The 18899-nt window shown below is 39.0% G+C and overlaps 1 protein-coding gene across 2 annotated transcripts in view; it reads right to left on the minus strand.

The window, feature by feature from the left end:
* L3MBTL4 (L3MBTL histone methyl-lysine binding protein 4) overlaps positions 1-18899 on the minus strand; it is a 442980-nt gene that overhangs the window by 186540 nt on the left and 237541 nt on the right. For both annotated transcript variants that reach the window (XM_055324067.1, XM_055324068.1), the window contains one exon: positions 9833-9947. In XM_055324067.1, coding sequence (XP_055180042.1) covers positions 9833-9947 — 115 coding nt within the window. The remainder of the gene's footprint in view (positions 1-9832; positions 9948-18899) is intronic.

Below are 18899 nucleotides of genomic sequence, written 5' to 3' on the forward strand. Positions count from 1 at the left end.
ACTGTCTTCCTCATATTTTATTTTATTTTACTGAAAATTTATTTGACAGAGATAGAGAGCACAAGCAGGTGGAATAGCGGGCAGAGGAAGAGGGAGAAGCAGGCTCCTAGTTGAGCAAGGATTCCCCATGTAGGTGGATCCCAGGACCCTGGGATCATGACCTGAGCTGAAGGCAGATGTTAAACTAACTGAACCACCCAGGCACCTACCTCATATTTTCTTTTAATTGCTCTTATTTTCACAGAATGCCACTAGTACACAACCTGCTGTGGTACTTCTTATAAAATTTCACGAGTAAATCGATAAAGTTCAAGTCAGGTTCTGCCTCCATAAAATGGCAGAGTAGATTAGATGATCTCTAAGATTTTTTCCCAAACCCTAAACTTTTAGTATTATTTGCAACGTTTTATCTATAAATCTATTGTATCATATATAATAAGGCACTGAAGGCAATTATTGAGTCACATAAATACAACAAAAGACAGAAGAGTGTAAAAAAATATAGGAAAGTTAAAATATCTGAAAATTCCTTAAGAATACTTGCAGATTAATGTTGGTAAGAGACTATCTGGTCATTTATGAGAAAATGTTGTGTGTGATATTATAGATCTACTTACAAGATATAATTACTTTGATCTGACTTTCAAAGACCCTGGACATTTTATTTATTTTTTTATTTTATTTTATTTTATTTTATTTTATTTTATTTTATTTTATTTTATTTTATTTTATTTTATTTTATTTTATTTTATTTTATTTTATGATAGTCACACACACACACAGAGAGAGAGAGAGAGAGAGAGAGAGAGGCAGAGACATAGGCAGAGGGAGAAGCAGGCTCCATGCACCGGGAGCCCGACGTGGGATTCGATCCGGAGTCTCCAGATCGCGCCCTGGGCCAAAGGCAGGTGCCAAACCGCTGCGCCACCCAGGGATCCCAACCCTGGACATTTTAAATTTAGTTTGAATTACATGAGAAATAAGATCAACCTTTTGACTTAATGTAGCACTCAGCAATAAAAGTTGATTTGATGGTTGATTGTACAAATACAATCCATAAAAGATAGGATAAGAGCCAAGATACTACAAGTAATTCATACCATAGAGCAAGTGCTCCTGCCAGCTTCTCACCAAATGAGCATTTGACACCAACTGAGGAGATGATTTTTCTGTAAAGAAAGCTAAGATACAGAGGGATGTATAGAAAGGTGATGTTACTTTGACTTCAAGATCTTATGAGGCCAATGTTAAGACACTATGGGTAATTCTGTTCAGTATAAATGAAGTAATTCTGCTTTTGGAAGAGTACAGTATAGCAGTAAGCAGAGCGCAGATTGTGAAGCGCCTTGTGTACATGCAAGGGAGTCTGTAAGACACTGGATGCCAATGAAGAGCTTTAAAAAAATGAGCACTGGTGTTTTTTTTTTTTAATTTAGAGAATCCATTTCACTTTCTTTTTTTTTAAGATTTTATTTATTTATGCATGAGAGAGAGAGAAAGAGGCAGAGACACAGGCAGAGGGAGAAGCGGGCTCCATGCAGGGAGCCTGATGTGGGACTCAATCCCGGGACTCCAGGATCACTCCTGGGCCAAAGGCAGGTGCTAAACCACTGAGCCACCCAGGGATTCCCCCGAGCACTGGTGTTATATGCAACTGATAAATCACTAAATTCTACCTCTGAAACTAATAATCCACTATACGTTAATTAAATCGAGTTTACAAAAAAAGAATGGAGATCCATAATGTCAACTTTACTTCAACAACAACAACAAAAAAGAATTGAGATAATAAGGTTAGATTTGGGGTTTACACATTACAGGAAAGAAATCAGAAAAGACAGTCATGAATCTGTTGCAACAGACAATGCTAGAGCCTCACCCTGTGTTCTGTTGGATAGCTAGACCAACTATTTGTTTCTAGTTTCCAGTGGGGAGAAAATAATCAATAATAAATAGAAAAATAACAAAATAAATTTTGGAGTAAGGCTTTGTGTGTGTGGGGAGGTGTATGTGTGTGTGTGTGAGTATTTTTCTTTAATAGCAGAAGCATGGATGATATACATTGATCCATATAATAACCATGTCTTAAAATCCAGGTATTTAAAAATTAATAGCACTAACAGTGAAGATACAAGTAATTACAAATCATTGTGTCAACTAAGAAACATATAGTAAACCATATTAATAATGATTTATTCAAAAATTTATAACAGAAAAGCAAGCACAGCAGTAAAAAGAGTATCAAGACCAAATTATAGGGAAAAATGACTTTTCCAATTACCTGAGTGTGAATACACAAAACAGGAATTTTGTAATATTGCCAAGAACATATATGGAAGACAAACTTAAGAAAAATTAACAACTAAAGATATATATTTTTAAAGATTTTATTTATTTATTTGAGAGAGAGAGAGAGAGAGAGAGAGAGAGAGAGAGAGAGAGAGAGAATAAGCATGGGGAGTGGGAGGTAGAGGGAAAGGAAGAGGCAAACTCCCCACTGAGTGGGGAACCCAATGTGGGGCTCAATCCCAGGACCCTGGGATCATAACCTAAGCCAAAGGCAGACATTCAACCTACTGAACCACACAGATGCCCCAGACAACTAAAAATACTTTTTAAAAGAGCCACATCATGACAGGTGGGAGGGCAAAGAAGTGGTCCAATTAGGATCCACACCAACAACCCACCAACAACAGGATCCAGGACAACCCACAAGCAAGGATATCACAAACATAGGAGGTCCTCTCTGAGGAGCAAGAGCTTCAAAGCTCTGTATCAGGCATCCCTGCCCTGAGGGCCTTACACCAGGAAGAAGAGCCCCTATAAAGTCTGGCCTTGCAAATCAGCAAGGCTTAACTCTAGGAGAGCAAGAGAACCATAGGAAACCAAGACTCTACTCTTAAAGTGTCTGTAAACAAACACTCACTCTGAGACACACCACAGAGGCAACCATTTAAGAAGCCCCTGAACCGTACATGGAGATTGACTAATTTTAGGACATATGTAAGAGGGGCAGGGATTTGTAGGACCCTTCTCAAGGAACAGAACCAGAGAGGGGCATCTTCTTTCTTCTCTCCTTCTATCATGGTGACTGACAGCTGGCAGGTGCCAATTCTGTCATTGTCTATCGACCTTGCTAGCACTACTCATCCTGCTCTGCTGTTCCCCCGCAGGTCTGCCCTGTCCAACATACCCACCCGAGTAGGTTCCACTCCAAACCATCTCAACACTGGCAGGCAGCCTCAACTGGGATCGGCACTCCCCCAATGTGGCTCTTGCCCCCACTGCACCCAGCAAGTGGCCTTAACTGAGATTGGCACCCACTGAAAGCAAGTCTCAGAAGCAGGTACTCCAGAATCAGAACCCAAACCAGGAAATCCAGAGATATCCTCCTAAAGCAGCTCCAGCCCTGTCACATGTCATGAGCAGTCTTAGCCTGGATTGATTCACCCCAAAAACACTTGGGGGGTGTCAGGCCTGCCCACCAGTGTGCCTGCATGAGTTGCAGTCCAAATTCAAGAGGAGGCACATGCAGTCTGCAGGGGACACCCATGGACTACCTGATTCTGGGGAGCAGGGAGGAATGTGTTTCTGGGCCCCACAGGATACTTTCTACATATGGCCACTCCTTTAGAAATGAAAGATCTAGCTGACCTACGTAATACATATAAATAAACACAGCTAGGAAGGCAAAATGAGGACACAGAAAAATACATTCCAAGTGAAAGAACAAGACAAAACCTCAAAAAAAAAAAAAGAACTAAATGAAATAGAGATAAGCAATCTGCCTGATAAAGAGTTCAAAGTCATGGTCATAAAAATATCACACTTGAAAAAAGTAGATGAATACAATTAGAATTTCAAAAAAGAAACAGAAAATATAAAAAGAACTAATTAGAACTGAAGAATACATTAACTGAAATGAAAATTACATTAGACAGAATCAACATCAGATTAGATGATGAAGAATGGATCAGCAATGGAGAAGAGAAGGTAGGTAGTTAAGAACAATATAAGGGACCTCTACAGAGGTCCCTTTACAACAAACTAAAGTTCACATTATAGGGGTCCCAGAAGAGAAAGGGCAGGAGAAAACCTACTTGAAGAAATTATAGCTGAAATCTTCCCTTACATGGGTAAGGAAACAGAAACTAAGGTACAAGAAGCACAAAGAGCCCCAAACAAGAGGAACCCAAGGAGGTCCACACAAAGACACATAATAATTAAAGTGAAAAAAATTAAGATTAAAGAGATTATATTAATGGCAGCAAGAGAAATCAACTAATAACATACAATGAACACCCATTAGACTATCAGCTGATTTTCCAGCAGAACTTAGAAGACCAGAAGAGAGTGGCAGGATATAGTTAAACTGAAAGAGAAAAACCTACAACCAAGAATACTCTACCTAGCAAGGTTATCATTCAGAATTGAAAGAGAGAGAATGAGTTTCCCAAACAAACAAAAGTTAAAGGAGTTCATCATCACTAAACCTCCTTACAAAAAATGTTTTAAAGGATTTCTTCAAGCAGAAAATACTGTAAGTAGATGAAAATTTTGAAAGAAAAATTTGTATTGGTAAAAGCAAACATAGTAAAGGTAAAGGACCAAACACTAATAAAGCTATTATGGAGGTTAAAAGACAAAAGTAGTAAAATAAACTATATGTACAATAATTAGTTAAAGGATAAACAAAATAAAAAGGCATAAAATATGTAAAAAACACAAAACGTGAGGGGGGAGGGAGAAAACTGTAAAATGTGTTCAAATTTAAGTGACTGTCAGCCTAAAATAGACTGCTGTATACATAGAGTGTTATATATAAACCTCATGGTAACCACAAAACAAAAGCTTGTAATACATATACAAAAAAATAAAGAGGAAATAATCTAGGGACGCCTAGGTGGCTCAGTGATTGGGCGTCTGCCTTTGGGTCAAATTGTGATCCTGGAGTTCTGGGATCAAGTCCCACATTGGGCTTCCTGAATGGAGCCTGCTTCTCGCTCTGCCTATGTCTCTGCCTCTCTCTCTATGTCTCTCATGAATAAATAAAAAAATATTTTAAAAAAGGAAAGAATCTAAATGTAACACTAATGAAAGTCATCAAATCACAAAGGAAAAGAGCAAAATATGAAAGGAACAGAGAAGAACTATGGAAAAAAAAGGAAAACAATAAATGAAATAGCAATAAGTACATACCTATCAATAATTACCTTAGAGGCACCTGGGTGGTTTAGTCAGTTAAGTGTCTGCCTTCAGCTTAGGCCATAATCCCAGGGTCCTGGGATCCAGCCTCGCGTCAGGCTCCCTGCTCAGCAGAAGTCTGCTTCTTCCTCTCCCTCTGTGCACACAGTTGCTCTATTTCTCTCTCTCAAATAAATAAATAAAATCTTTAAAAAATAATAATTGCTTTAAATGTAAATGGACTAAACGGCCAATTAAAAGGCAAAGGGTGGCTGAACGGATCAAAAAAACCCCAACAACCAAAAAACAAAACAAAACAAAAAAACAAGATCCATCTATATGCTGCCTATAAGAGACTTACTTCAAACACAGACTGAAAGTGAAGGGATGGAAAAATATATTACATATAAGTGGAAATGAAAAGAAAGCAGGAGTAGCAATAGCCCTCTCATATATCAGAGAAAATGAACTTTAAAATAAAGATTATGACAAAAGACAAATCATGTTACACAATAATAAAGGATCAGTCAAACAAAAGGATGTAACAATTTTAAATATATATGCACCTAAAAGAAACACCTAAATAGGTATAAAGCAAATATTAACAGACATAAAGGAAGAATTTGACAGTAATACAATAATAGTAGGAAACTTTAACACCCTACTTACATCAATGGATAAGATCATCCAGACAGAAAATCAATATGGAAACAGTGGCTTTGAACAACACATCAGACCAGATAGACCTAATAGATATATTCAGAACATTCCATCCAAAAGCAGCAGAGTATACAATATTTTCAAGTGCAGACAGAACGCTGTCTAGAACAGATCACATGTTAAGCCACAAAACAAGTCTCAATAAATGTAAGAAGCCTGAAATAATAAGAAACATTTCTTCCAAACACTAGAAATCAATTGTAAGGGGGGGGGGGACCTATAGTTTTATACCTAAATGTAAGACCTGAAGTCATAAAAATCCAAGAAAGCATAGGCTGTAAACTCTTAAACATGGGTCTTAGCAAGGGGAGGGATTTGTATCCTCAAAGTTAAACAAAGGGATTATACCTAACTATAAAGCTTTTGCATGGGGAAGAAAATCATCATCAAATGAAAAGATAACCTACTGAGTGTGTGAAGATGTATGCAATAGTATACTCAATAAGTGGTTACTATCCAAAAAATTCTAAAGAACTCATACAACCAATGCCAAAAAACCAAACAACTCAATTAGAAAATGGACATTGTCAATAGACATTTTCCCAAAGAAAACATACAGATGTCCAAGAGATACATGAAAAGATGTTTAGCATCACTAGTCATCAGGGAAATGCAAGTCAAAACCGCAGTGAGATGTCACCTCACTGGCTAATCAGTGAGAATTATAGTCACTAGTCAGACTGGCTATTATCAAAAATACAAGAAATAGCAAGTGTTGATGAGGGTGTGGAGAAAAGAGAATCCTCTTGCACTGTTGGTAGGATTGTAAATTAGTGCAGCCACTACAGAGGTTCTATGGAGGTTCCTCAAAAAAATTAAAATAGAACTACCATACCAGCCAGCATATCCACTTCTGAGTATTTATCTGGAGGAAACAAAAACACCAATTCAAAAAATGATATGCACCCCTATGTTTGTTGCAGTATTATTTACAGTAGCCAAGATACAGAAGCAACCCAAGTGTCCGTGAATAGATGAGTAGATATAGAAGATGTGGCATAAAAATATATAAAATGGAATATTGCTCAGCCATAAAAAGAATGAAAACTTTCCATTTGTAACAACATGGATGGACCTGGAACATATTATGCTGAGATAAATAAGACAGAAAGACAAATAACACATAACATCACTTACAACTTACATGTGGAATCTAAATCAATAAACAAAACAAATAGACTCAAATATAGAGAACAAACTAATAGTTGCTGAGGAGAGGGAATTGGGGGAATGGGTGAAATAAGGAGATTAAGAGGCACAAATTCCAGTTATAAAATAGGTCACAGGGATGAAAAGTACAGAATATGGGATAAGGTCAATAATATTATAATAACTGTGTACAGTGACAGATGGTAACTAGACTTATGATCATTCTTTAGTGTATATAAACATCAAATCACTATGTTGTATACTTGACACTAATATAATACTGTATGTCAACTATAATTCAATAATAAGTAAACATAAATAAATACATAGAAAGGAAGGAAAGAAGGAAGAGGGGAAGAACTTAAAGTATTTGGAAAACTAGTCACATTAATTTTAGCACAATTTCAAGTTTTGTAATCCTTAGTAATTTACTTCATTTCATGTAAAAATGAAAATTTAGAGAATATTATATCATTTCCTAATAGCCAACACTAATTCAGTGCATACAATGGGCTGCACAGTTTTTGAAGTATTATGTGTACATTTATCTCATTAAATCATTACAAGTCTTTGAGACAGGCATACTAATATTATCTCCATTTTCTAGATGAGGAAATGGGCACAGTCACACTGCTAAGTAAACAGTAAAACTGAGATTTAAATCCAAGCTTTCTGACTCCAGATTCCACACTTTTAATAAGTAGTTTACACTGCCTCTAGAACCTGAATTTTGAGATCTATCTTAGGCTTATCAGGAGAATTTGTGCAACCCACTAACTAGCAGGCTGCATAGCTATGATGAGAGATCAAATGCAATGGCACTGGGAGGGAGCAAGCAGAGGTCAGAGATAGATTTGGGAGAAATTAAGTAAGAGAATCAACAAGACTCCATCACTGTACATGTGGGGAGGGGAAGGGATAAAGAGGGAGCAAAGCCCAGAATGATTCTGCTTAAGAGGTAGGAACTTTGGTGGGTTTTTTGTTTGTTTTTTAAGATTTTACTTATTTATTTGAGAGAGAGAGACAGAGCACAATTTGGATGGGGAAGAGCAGAAGGAGAGGGAGAAGCAGACACCTCTCTGAGCAATGACTCCAGTGTGGAGTTTGATCCAGGACCCTGGGATCAGGACCTGAGCCGAAGACAGATGCTTAACCAACTAAGCCACCCAGGCGCTCCAAGAAGTTGGAACATTGAACACAAGTAGGAACTACAGTAGAAAGGTAAGTTTTTTTGTTTTTGTTTTTGTTTTCTTTGGCTTGGGATGAAGTTCAGCTTGGTCCACAGACTTTGGGATATTTGTGAGACAGGCAGTCTGAGAAGCTGGTTAGGCAGTTTCACAGAGGAGCAGGCAGTGGGTGAGACAGAGTCGAGGAAAGAGAGCTATGCTATCCCTGTCCCTGAAATGTTGACCCAACCTCACCTGCACTGAGACTGTTCTTACCTGAGAATGTTACTGTGATGAGGGATGAATGTGTTCATGACAATATAGGGAGGGGTGTAGTAAACATAAAATAAGAAACATCTACCTGATATATTGGGCTGTGAAATTAGGCAGAGTAAGAAGTGGAATCAGGAAAAAAAAAAAAACCCACACAGCACAAATACTAACACTATTCCCCCAACCTAGGACTGACCATGGTCTCTAGTTTTCCATTCTGTATATAAAGGCATCATGCTTGCTAATGGATTCTCCTTTACAGAAAGACCTGATTCTTATTGACTTTGTACTTCCTGAAACACCTAGCACAATGTAAAAATGTCTGTAGAGTTATTAAGTCAGGAACCCTTCTCACTTCTATAAGAAGCTAATTACTTAAAAAATGCAGTTAGTCCTTCTAGAGCTTAGGTTCAAGCATCATTGGGCTGACTCAATGTAAGACAGCCTTAACAGAATAATGTGCCAGCTTCATCCCAAGAATCCAATGGGAGAGCAACAGAGGCAGTGAGGGAAGAAAACAAACAAAAGAATGCAGTGCCTGCACATGTGTCTGAAACCAGCTATTAGTCATGTCAACCTAATCTGATCGAAGAAATCCTTCAGACAAAAGAATAAGATATTTTGGTTCAAGGCTCATTAAAATTTAGAGTGGTTAATTTCCTCCTTAACTTTAAGTAGCTAGAAAGGAAGAGAAAATGAAGAGGACTCTTTTTTTTCAACTAAGATTTTTTTAGTTGCTGAAAATTAAAACATTTCTTCTAAAACTTTCTGAAATTTAATCTATAAAACAAAATTAATTAATTTTTTAAAAAATATTTTATTTATTTGTTCATGAGAGACAGAGAGAGAGGTAGAGACACAGGCAGAGGGAAAAGCATGCTCCATGCAGGGAGTCTGATGTGGGACTCGATCCCAGGACTCCAGGATCACGCCTGGGCCAAAGGCAGGCGCTATACTGCTGCGCCACCCAGGAATCCAAAACAAAACTAATTTAGATGGAATGTATAAAAAAAAAATGCACTTCAGCGAAAATCAATGGCCCAAATTAGATGGATTTAGACCAGGTTAAGTTTGCCAAACTAAAATGTAGAAAATAAAGATTCTTCTAGATAACACTATCAAAACAATTCCTTAGTGATTATTATAACTTTTCTTTTACAGAAGTATGCCCCTTTGAGGCTTAACTGAGAATAATTAGATTTCACCATAGCCGTAGCACTGGTTAATCAATTCACCTAATACTTAGCTCTAAAATACTTAAAATGACATGAAAAAACAGCATTAAGGTATAAATTCAGGTTAAGTATTTAAATATCAACAACAAAGAGTAAAATACTCACTATATGGTACTTCCAGTGGATGCCCTGTTACATCACACCATCCAATTGGGTGAATGTCAGGGCTATCTGCGTCCATCCAGTAGTCATATTTGTGGTCCCAGCCATCAAAATGAACCTGTTGAGTAATTAGTATTTAATAATTAGTATTTCACTATGCCTATACCAAAGTATTAGAAAACAAACCTTTGAAATTGAGATTGAAATTGTAATAATCATACATTACAGCTGAAACAATATATATTTTTTAAATTTATGATAGGCACACAGTGAGAGAGAGAGGCAGAGACACAGGCAGAGGGAGAAGCAGGCTCCATGCACTGGGAGCCCGACATGGGATTCGATCCCGGGTCCCCAGGATCGCGCCCTGGGCCAAAGGCAGGCGCCAAACCACTGCGCCACCCAGGGACCCCTGAAACAATATTTAAAACGTGCCAACAAAGAGCCTTCTAATCTAAGCAACAGAGGCTGTTGTACCAATTTTTCCGAGAAATAAAAGAAGTTGGTAAATAAAAAAAATCTGTCAGAGACTGATTAGAATTTGAAGGGGTAACACCAATTCATTTTCCCAACTAAGTAATAGTTGGTGGGAAGGACACTTCCTCTCCTGATTAAGGACATCAGTGGAAGGACACTTCCTCTCCTGGTTGCCACTGCAAAAATTATGTCAGTATTATCAACAAGAGTCACCAGTTTGACATCAATACAAGCCTTATGCTATTGGGAAATGCATGGATTTTAGAGAGTGTGAAAGGAAGCAATAAATTTCAAAATCCTAACAAGGAGAGATGAAGCCACTAGAACAATGGAGGCAAAGGAGCAGACAAAATATGCTACTGAGGTAGACAGAATAAAAGCTATCTTCATAGCTGTGAAGGACAGTGTAAGCTTTCACGAAATATGAGTTAGAGATATGGCTCAGGTCCAACAATCCAGTGAATGGTTATCACTGTTTTGCCTGCTACCTACAAAACACAGAGGCACATAACTCACATATATACATACAGGTCTAAGAATAATTAAAATAAAACCCTACTTCTGGAACAAAAGTCTCATACTTATTTCTGAAGCTTATCAAACTCTATGTTGTAGAAGTTTCATATGAGGATGAAAGAGTCAAATTATTTATGCAGGCAAAAAAAATAAGGATAATAATATTTTATAACCCTCTTTCCTATCATATATTTTCTATTAATTAAATGGGGAATTCCCTCTTTCAATGCAAAAAGACCCACAATTTTTTGAAAATCATAATTTGAATAAAGAGAGCAAGATTGCAAGCATCATAATAAACCAACTGAAGCATAAGCCTGTCACATAGGACATAGGACCAAAAAAATAGAAAAAGGTAAAATTGTGTGTAGTAAGTCCCATACAAAGTCCTACATTTCAAAAAAAAAAAAAAGTCCTACACTTCTTCTCAAGATCCATCTTTCTAAACAAGTGGTTCTCCCAGACCCTCAGTATAAGCATCACCTGGACACATGTTAGAGATGCAGATTGTTGGGTCCTAACTCAACCCACTGAACCAGACACTCTAAAAGACAGGGCCTAACAATCTGTGTAAACAAGTCCTCTAGATGCATCTAATATATGCCAAAGTTTGAGAATGAATAATCTAAAGATAACTTTCAAAAGCATGTTTCTACCAGATGTAGGCTTCAGGCTAAGACAGAGAAGTAACCATAAAGCTGGATAAAACTTATGAAGTGACTGTTTTTAGACACTGGACAACACGTACATACCACAGATATGTAATTGCTAAGAACACCCAGATGAGTCCTCAATGTCAGCTTGTGGACAATTTCCTGATAGCACCACAGGGAGGAAAACCTGAATGCAGCAGTCTCACTGTACTGAGGAGACACACATTGCAGCTTAGCACTGATGAAGCCACTGGAAATTGAAGGACAAACACTAGAGAAAACAGGGTTACAGGGAAGAGGACTCCACAAATCTCATTTTTTTTGTTTTTTTTTTTTTGTTTTTTTTGTTTTTGGCAAGACGTTGGTCAAGGGATGGACTATAAACATGCAAGATGAGACAGAGTGAAGTGAAGCAGAGAGCACCTGATACTGAGCTGGAGTAAAATGAAAACAGCAGAAGTCACACATACTGGGAGAAGAGAGAGACCAGAGTGCAGACCATGAGAATTTGACTGAGACACCAAAAAGGCCATACTTCTGGAATAAGTATACTCTAGTATGTCCTAGAGTATTTCAGACCAACCCTAAAAAAAGGCTAAAATCAAACCTCCAAAATTTAAGAACAGCCATCAGTATTAACTGTCTGACAGAACAAACTCTTCCCTTTTGAAAGGAAGACAAGTACACCCAAATCTGAACACTGCACCATTCATAATGTCCAACATAAAATAAAAATGTATTTGACAAGCAAATAAGCAGGTGATGGTGTGCCTTACTCACTTTTTTTTAAAAAGAGACCCTGAGAAGCTCCAGATGTTGTAATTAGTAGGTAAGAACTTAAAGTGGCTATTAAAATATATTTAAGGACATAAAGGAAAAAATAGTCTTGATGAGGGAACAGATAGGGAATCTTAGCAGGGAAAAGGAAACTGTAAGAGATAAACATGGATACTCTAGAACTGAAAAGCAAAATATCTGAGATAAAAAGTTTCTGAATACGCTTAAAAGCAGCTTAGACATGGCAGAAAGGTAAGTGAACATGAAAACAGGTTCATAGAAATTACTAATCTAAAGCACACACAATAAAAAAAATTCAAAAATATTTTTTTAAAGATTTTATTTATTTATTCATAGAGATGCAGAGAGAGAGAGAGAGAGAGAGAGAGAGAGGCAGAGACACAGGCAGAGGGAGAAGCAGGCTCCATGCAGAGAGCCTGACGTGGGACTCGATCCAGGGTCTCCAGGATCACGTCCTGGGCTGCAGGCAGTGCTAAACCGCTGCGCCACCGGGGCTGCCCAAAAATTTCAAAAATCAACAGAGCCTCAGGTACTTGTAAAATAGATCAATTGGTCTAATGTACATGTATTTGGAATCCAGAAGGAGAGGAAACACAATGGAGTGGGAATAATGGTCAAAGCAGAAAAAAGCTGAAGAAATAACATCAACAAAATCTCCTTATTTTGGTCCCAAAAAGCCAATTTACAAGCTTACGAAAAACAGCAAAACCAAGCAAAATAAATACAAAGGAAATCAAGGTGTTTGAGTGATTTTGTTGATTAAGTGGCCGACTTATGGTTTGCACTCAGGTCATGATCTTAGGATCCTGGAATCAAGCTCTGCATTGGGGTCTGCACCCAGCGGGGAATCTGCTTGTGGATTCTCTCTCTCCTTCTCTCTCTCTCTCTCTCTCTCTCATAAACAAACAAACAAACAAACAAACAAACACAAGCCCCTGAATATGAAAGACAAAAGAAAAAATCTTGAAAGCAGCCTAAGAAGTACAACATATTACATACAGGGAACCATGACAGGGATGTTAGCCAACTTCTCATCAGAAACAGAAAAGGCAAGAAGACAATGAAATGACATCTTTAAAGTAGTGAGGGAAAAAATAGTCAACCTGATATTTTATATCTTATTAAAGACATTCTTCGGGGATCCCTGGGTGGCGCAGCGGTTTGGCGCCTGCCTTTGGCCCAGGGCGCGATTCTGGAGACCCGGGATCGAATCCCACATCGGGCTCCCAGTGCATGGAGCCTGCTTCTCCCTCTGCCTGTGTCTCTGTCTCTCTCTCTCTCTCTCTCTCTCTTTCTCTGTGCCTATCATAAATAAATAAAAATTAAAAAAAAGGTTTTAAAAAAATAAAGACATTCTTCAAAAAGGAATATAATTTTCAGATAAACAAAAACTGAGAAAGTATTCACCTATAGATTTGCACTTGCAAGAAATATTATAGAAAGTATTTCAAGTGAAAGGTAAGTATTATCAGATGGAATGATAGCAATTTTGAAAAAAATGACCAAAATTGAAAGATTCACTCTATCTGATTTCTACAATTACATAAAGCTACAGTTATGAAAAGCCAGTGTTGTTTTGGCTTAAGAAGAGGCAAATACATTATTGGAACAGAAAAGATTATATCAATTGACCAACATATGTATAGTCAACAGCTTTTCAGCAAATATGATAAAGCCATTCAATGGGGGAAAGAGCAGTATTTTCAGCAAATTATACTAGGTCAGCTGCATATCCACATGTAAAAAAAATCCAAACCAACTGATTTCTACCTTACCTCCCTCCCACACAAAAATTTATTTGAAATGAACCATAGACCTAAACGAAAGCTAAAGGAATCAAGCTCAATGAAACCTTAATGATACTGGGATATTGAAGGATTTCTTTTCCATAAAAGAGTAAGTTGATAAACTCAATTTTATAATAAAAAATTCTGTTCTTCAAAATCATCATTAATAAAAAATATAACCAAGCCAAGGACATTTGTAATACATTTATTTGACAAAAGACTTGACAACCCAATAAATAATGGGCAAAAGACTTGATAATGCTCTATGGAAAAAAAGGTTCATGAATGGTCAATAAGTATGATAAATAAAACAAATTCTCAACTTCACTATTCATCAAAGAGATCAGAATGAAACATACTACACACCCACTTGTATGACTTAAATTCCTTAAGCATCAATTACTGGTGAGGCTGTGGAGCTCCCAGAACATTCATACAATGTCAACGGGGATGGAAAATTGTACAATTACTTTAGAAAATGTTTTCCTACTTTATTATAGATTTAAGATGTTCCTACTCCATGACTTCTGGCAATTCCACCCAAAAGATGAAAATACAAAGAAGTGTAAATGAACATTCCTGGTAATTTCATTCAAAATGCCAAAATCTGGGGAAGATGGCAGAAGATTAGGGTCCCTAAGTCACCTGTCCCCACCTAATTACCTAAATAACCTTCAAATCACCCTAAAAATTTACGAATTCGGCCTGAGATTTAAAGAGAGACCAGCTGGAACGCTACAGTGAGAAGAGTCCGCGCTTCTATCAAGGTAGGAAGACGGGGAAAAAGAAATAAAGGAACAAAAGGCCTCCGAGGGGGAGGGCCCCGCGAGGAGCCGGGCTGAGGCCGGGGCGAGTGTCCCCAGGACAGGAGAGCCCCGTCCCGGAGGAGCAGGAGCTGCACCAACCTTCCCGGGGGAAAGGGGCTCGCAGGGAGTTGGAGCAGGACCCAGGAGGGCGGGGATGCCCTCGGGCTCCCGGGGACACTAACAGACACCTGCGCCCCGGGAGAGTGCTCCGAGCTCCCTAAGGGCTGCAGCGCGCACGGCGGGGCCGGAGCAGCTCCAGGGAGGGGGCTGCAGGGCGGGAGCGCGAATCCAACAGCGCAGGCCCCGGAGCACAGGGCGCCGGGACACAGCCCAGGATCCGGCCTCCCCGGGACAGGCAGAGGCCGGGAGGGCCCAGGACAGCGAGGACGCTCCTGCCCCAAGCTGAGCAGATCAGCGGCCACGCCCCGGAGCCTCCAGGCCCTGCAGACGGAGAGCCCATAGTTACTGTGGGGGCTGACTCCAGGGCTCCAGAGCTGGCCGTGGCCACTGCGGTTGTTCCTCCTGGGGCCTCACGGGGTAAACACCCCCCGCCCAGCCCTGCACCAGGCAGGGGCAGAGCAGCTCCCCCAAGTGCTAACACCTGAAAATCAGCACAACAGGCCCCTCCCCCAGAACACCAGCTGGATGGACCAGTTCCAGGGGAAGTCAAGGGACTTAAAGTCTACAGAATCAGAAGATACTCCCCCGTGGTATTTTTTTTTTTCTTTTTGATTTCTGTTTGCTCCCCCCCCCTTTGTCCCTTTATTTTTCTTTCTCTTTTTCTTCTTCCTTTTCTTTTTCTTTTTCTCTTTTATTTCCTTCTTTCTCTCCTCTCTTTTTCTCCTTTTCCCAATACAACTTGTTTTTGGCCACTCAGCACTGAGCAAAATGACTAGAAGGAAAACCTTACCTCAAAAGAAAGAATCAGTCCTCTCTCCCACAGAGCTACAAAATCTGGATTACAATTCAATGTCAGAAAGCCAATTCAGAAGCACTATTATACAGCTACTGGTGGCTCTAGAAAAAAGCATAAAGGACTCAAGAGACTTCATGACTGCAGAATTTAGATCCAATCAGGCAGAAATTAAAAATCAATTGAATGAGATGCAATCCAAACTAGAAGTCCTAACGACGAGGGTTAACGAGGTGGAAGAACGAGTGAGTGACATAGAAGACAAGTTGATGGCAAAGAGGGAAACAGGAAAAAAGAGACAAACAATTAAAAGACCATGAGGATAGATTAAGGGAAATAAATGACAGCCTGAGGAAGAAAAGCCTACGTTTATTTGGGGTTCCCGAGGGCGCCAAAAGGGCCAGAGGGCCAGAATATGTATTTGAACAAATCATAGCTGAAAACTTTCCTAATCTGCTAAGGGAAACAGGCATTCAGATCCAGGAGATAGAGAGATGCCCCCTTAAAATCAATAAAAACCGTTCAGCACCTCGACATTTAATAGTTAAGCTTGAAAATTCCAAAGATGAAGAGAAGATCCTTAAAGCAGCAAGAGACAAGAAGTCCCTGACTTTTATGAGGAGGAGTATTAGGGTAACAGCAGACCTCTCCACAGAGACCTGGCAGGCCAGAAAGGGCTGGCAGGATATATTCAGGGTCCTAAATGAGAAGAACATGCAGCCAAGAATACTTTATCCAGCAAGGCTCTCATTCAAAATGGAAGGAGAGATAAAGAGCTTCCAAGACAGGCAGGAACTGAAAGAATATGTGACCTCCAAACCAGCTCTGCAAGAAATTTTAAGGGGGACTCTTAAAATTCCCCTTTAAGAAGTCCAGTGAAACAATCCACAAAAACAAGGACTGAATAAATATGATGATGACACTAAACTCATATCTTTCAATAGTAACTCTGCACGTGAACGGGCTTAATGACCCCATCAAAAGGCGCAGGGTTTCAGACTGGATAAAAAAGCAGGACCCATCTATTTGCTGTCTACAAGAGACTCATTTTAGACAGAAGGACACCTACAGCCTGAAAATAAAAGGTTGGAGAACCACTTACCATTCAAATGGTCCTCAAAAGAAAGCAAGGGTAGCCATCCTCATATCAGATAAACTAAAATTTACCCCGAAGACTAGTGAAAGATGAAGAGGGACACTATATCATACTTAAAGGATCTATCCAGCAAGAGGACTTAACAATCCTCAATATATATGCCCCGAATGTGGGAACTGCCAAATATTTAAATCAATTAATAACCAAAGTTAAGACATACTTAGATAATAATACACTTATACTTGGTGACTTCAATCTAGCACTTTCTACACTCGATAGGTCTTCTAAACACAACATCTCCAAAAAAACGAGCTTTAAATGATACACTGGAACAGATGGATTTCACAGATATCTACAGAACTTTGCATCCAAACTCAAGTGAATACACATTCTTCTCAAGTGCAATGGAACGTTCTCCAGAATAGACTGGGTCACAAATTGGGTCTGAACCGATACCAAAAGATTGGGATCGTCCCCTGCATATTCTCAGACAATAATGCCTTGAAATTAGAACTAAATCACAACAAGAAGTTTGGAAGGACTTCAAACACGTGGAGGTTAAGGACCATCCTGCGAAAAGATGAAAGGCTCAACCAGGAAATTAAGGAAGAATTAAAAAGATTCATGGAAACTGATGAGAATGAAGATACAACTGTTCAAAATCTTTGGGATGCAGCAAAAGCAGTCCTAGGGGGGAAATACATCGCAATACAAGCATCCATTCCAAAACCGGAAAGAACTGAAATACAAACTCTAACCTTACACCTAAAGGAGCTAGAGAAAAAACAGCAGATAGATCCTACACCCAGCAGAAGAAGAGAGTTAATAAAGATTCGAGCAGAACTCAACGAAATCGAGACCAGAAGAACTGTGGAACAGATCATCAAAACCAGGAGTTGGTTCTTTGAAAGAATTAATAAGATAGATAAACCATTAGCCAGCCTTATTAAAAAGAAGAGAGAGAAGACTCAAATTAATAAAATCATGAATGAGAAAGGAGAGATCACTACCAACACCAAGGAAATACAAACGGTTTTTTTTTGTTTTTATACAAAAGGTTTTAAAAACATATTATGAACAGCTCTACGCCAATAAATTAGGCAATCTAGAAGAAATGGACGCATTCCTAGAAAGCCACAAACTACCAAAACTGGAACAGGAAGAAACAGAAAACCTGAACAGGCGAATAACCAGGGAGGAAATTGAAGCAGTCATCAAAAACCTCCCAAGACACAAGACTCCAGGGCCAGATGGCTTCCCAGGGGAATTCTATCAAACGTTTAAAGAAGAAACCATACCTATTCTACTAAAGCTGTTCGGAACCATAGAAAGAGATGGAGTACTTCCAAATTCGTTCTATGAGGCCAGCATCACCTTAATTCCAAAACCAGACAAAGACCCCACCAAAAAGGAGAATTATAGACCAATATCCCTGATGAACATGGATGCAAAAATTCTCAACAAGATACTTGCCAATAGGATCCAACAGTACATTAAGACAATTATTCATCTTGACCAAGTAGGATTTATCCCCAGGACACAAGGCTGGTTCAACACTCGTAAAACAATTAATGTGATTCATCATATCAGCAAGAGAAAAACCAAGAACCATATGATCCTCTCAATAGATGCAGAGAAAGCATTTGACAAAATACAGCATCCATTCCTGATCAAAACTCTTCAGAGTGTAGGGATAGAAGGAACATTCCTCAACATCTTAAAAGCCATCTACGAAAAGCCCACAGCAAATATCATTCTCAATGGGGAAGCACTGGGAGCCTTTCCCCTAAGATCAGGAACCAGACAGGGATGTCCACTCTCACCACTGCTATTCAACATAGTACTGGAAGTCCTAGCCTCAGCAATCAGACAACAAAAAGACATTAAAGGCATTCAAATTGGCAAAGAAGAAGTCAAACTCTCCCTCTTCGCTGATGACGTGATTCTCTACATAGAAAACCCAAAAGCCTCCACCCCAAGATTGCTAGAACTCATACAGCAATTTGGCAGCGTGGCAGGATACA

Source organism: Nyctereutes procyonoides, unplaced genomic scaffold, assembly GCF_905146905.1.
Source record: "Nyctereutes procyonoides isolate TBG_1078 unplaced genomic scaffold, NYPRO_anot_genome, whole genome shotgun sequence".
NCBI lineage: Eukaryota > Metazoa > Chordata > Mammalia > Carnivora > Canidae > Nyctereutes > Nyctereutes procyonoides.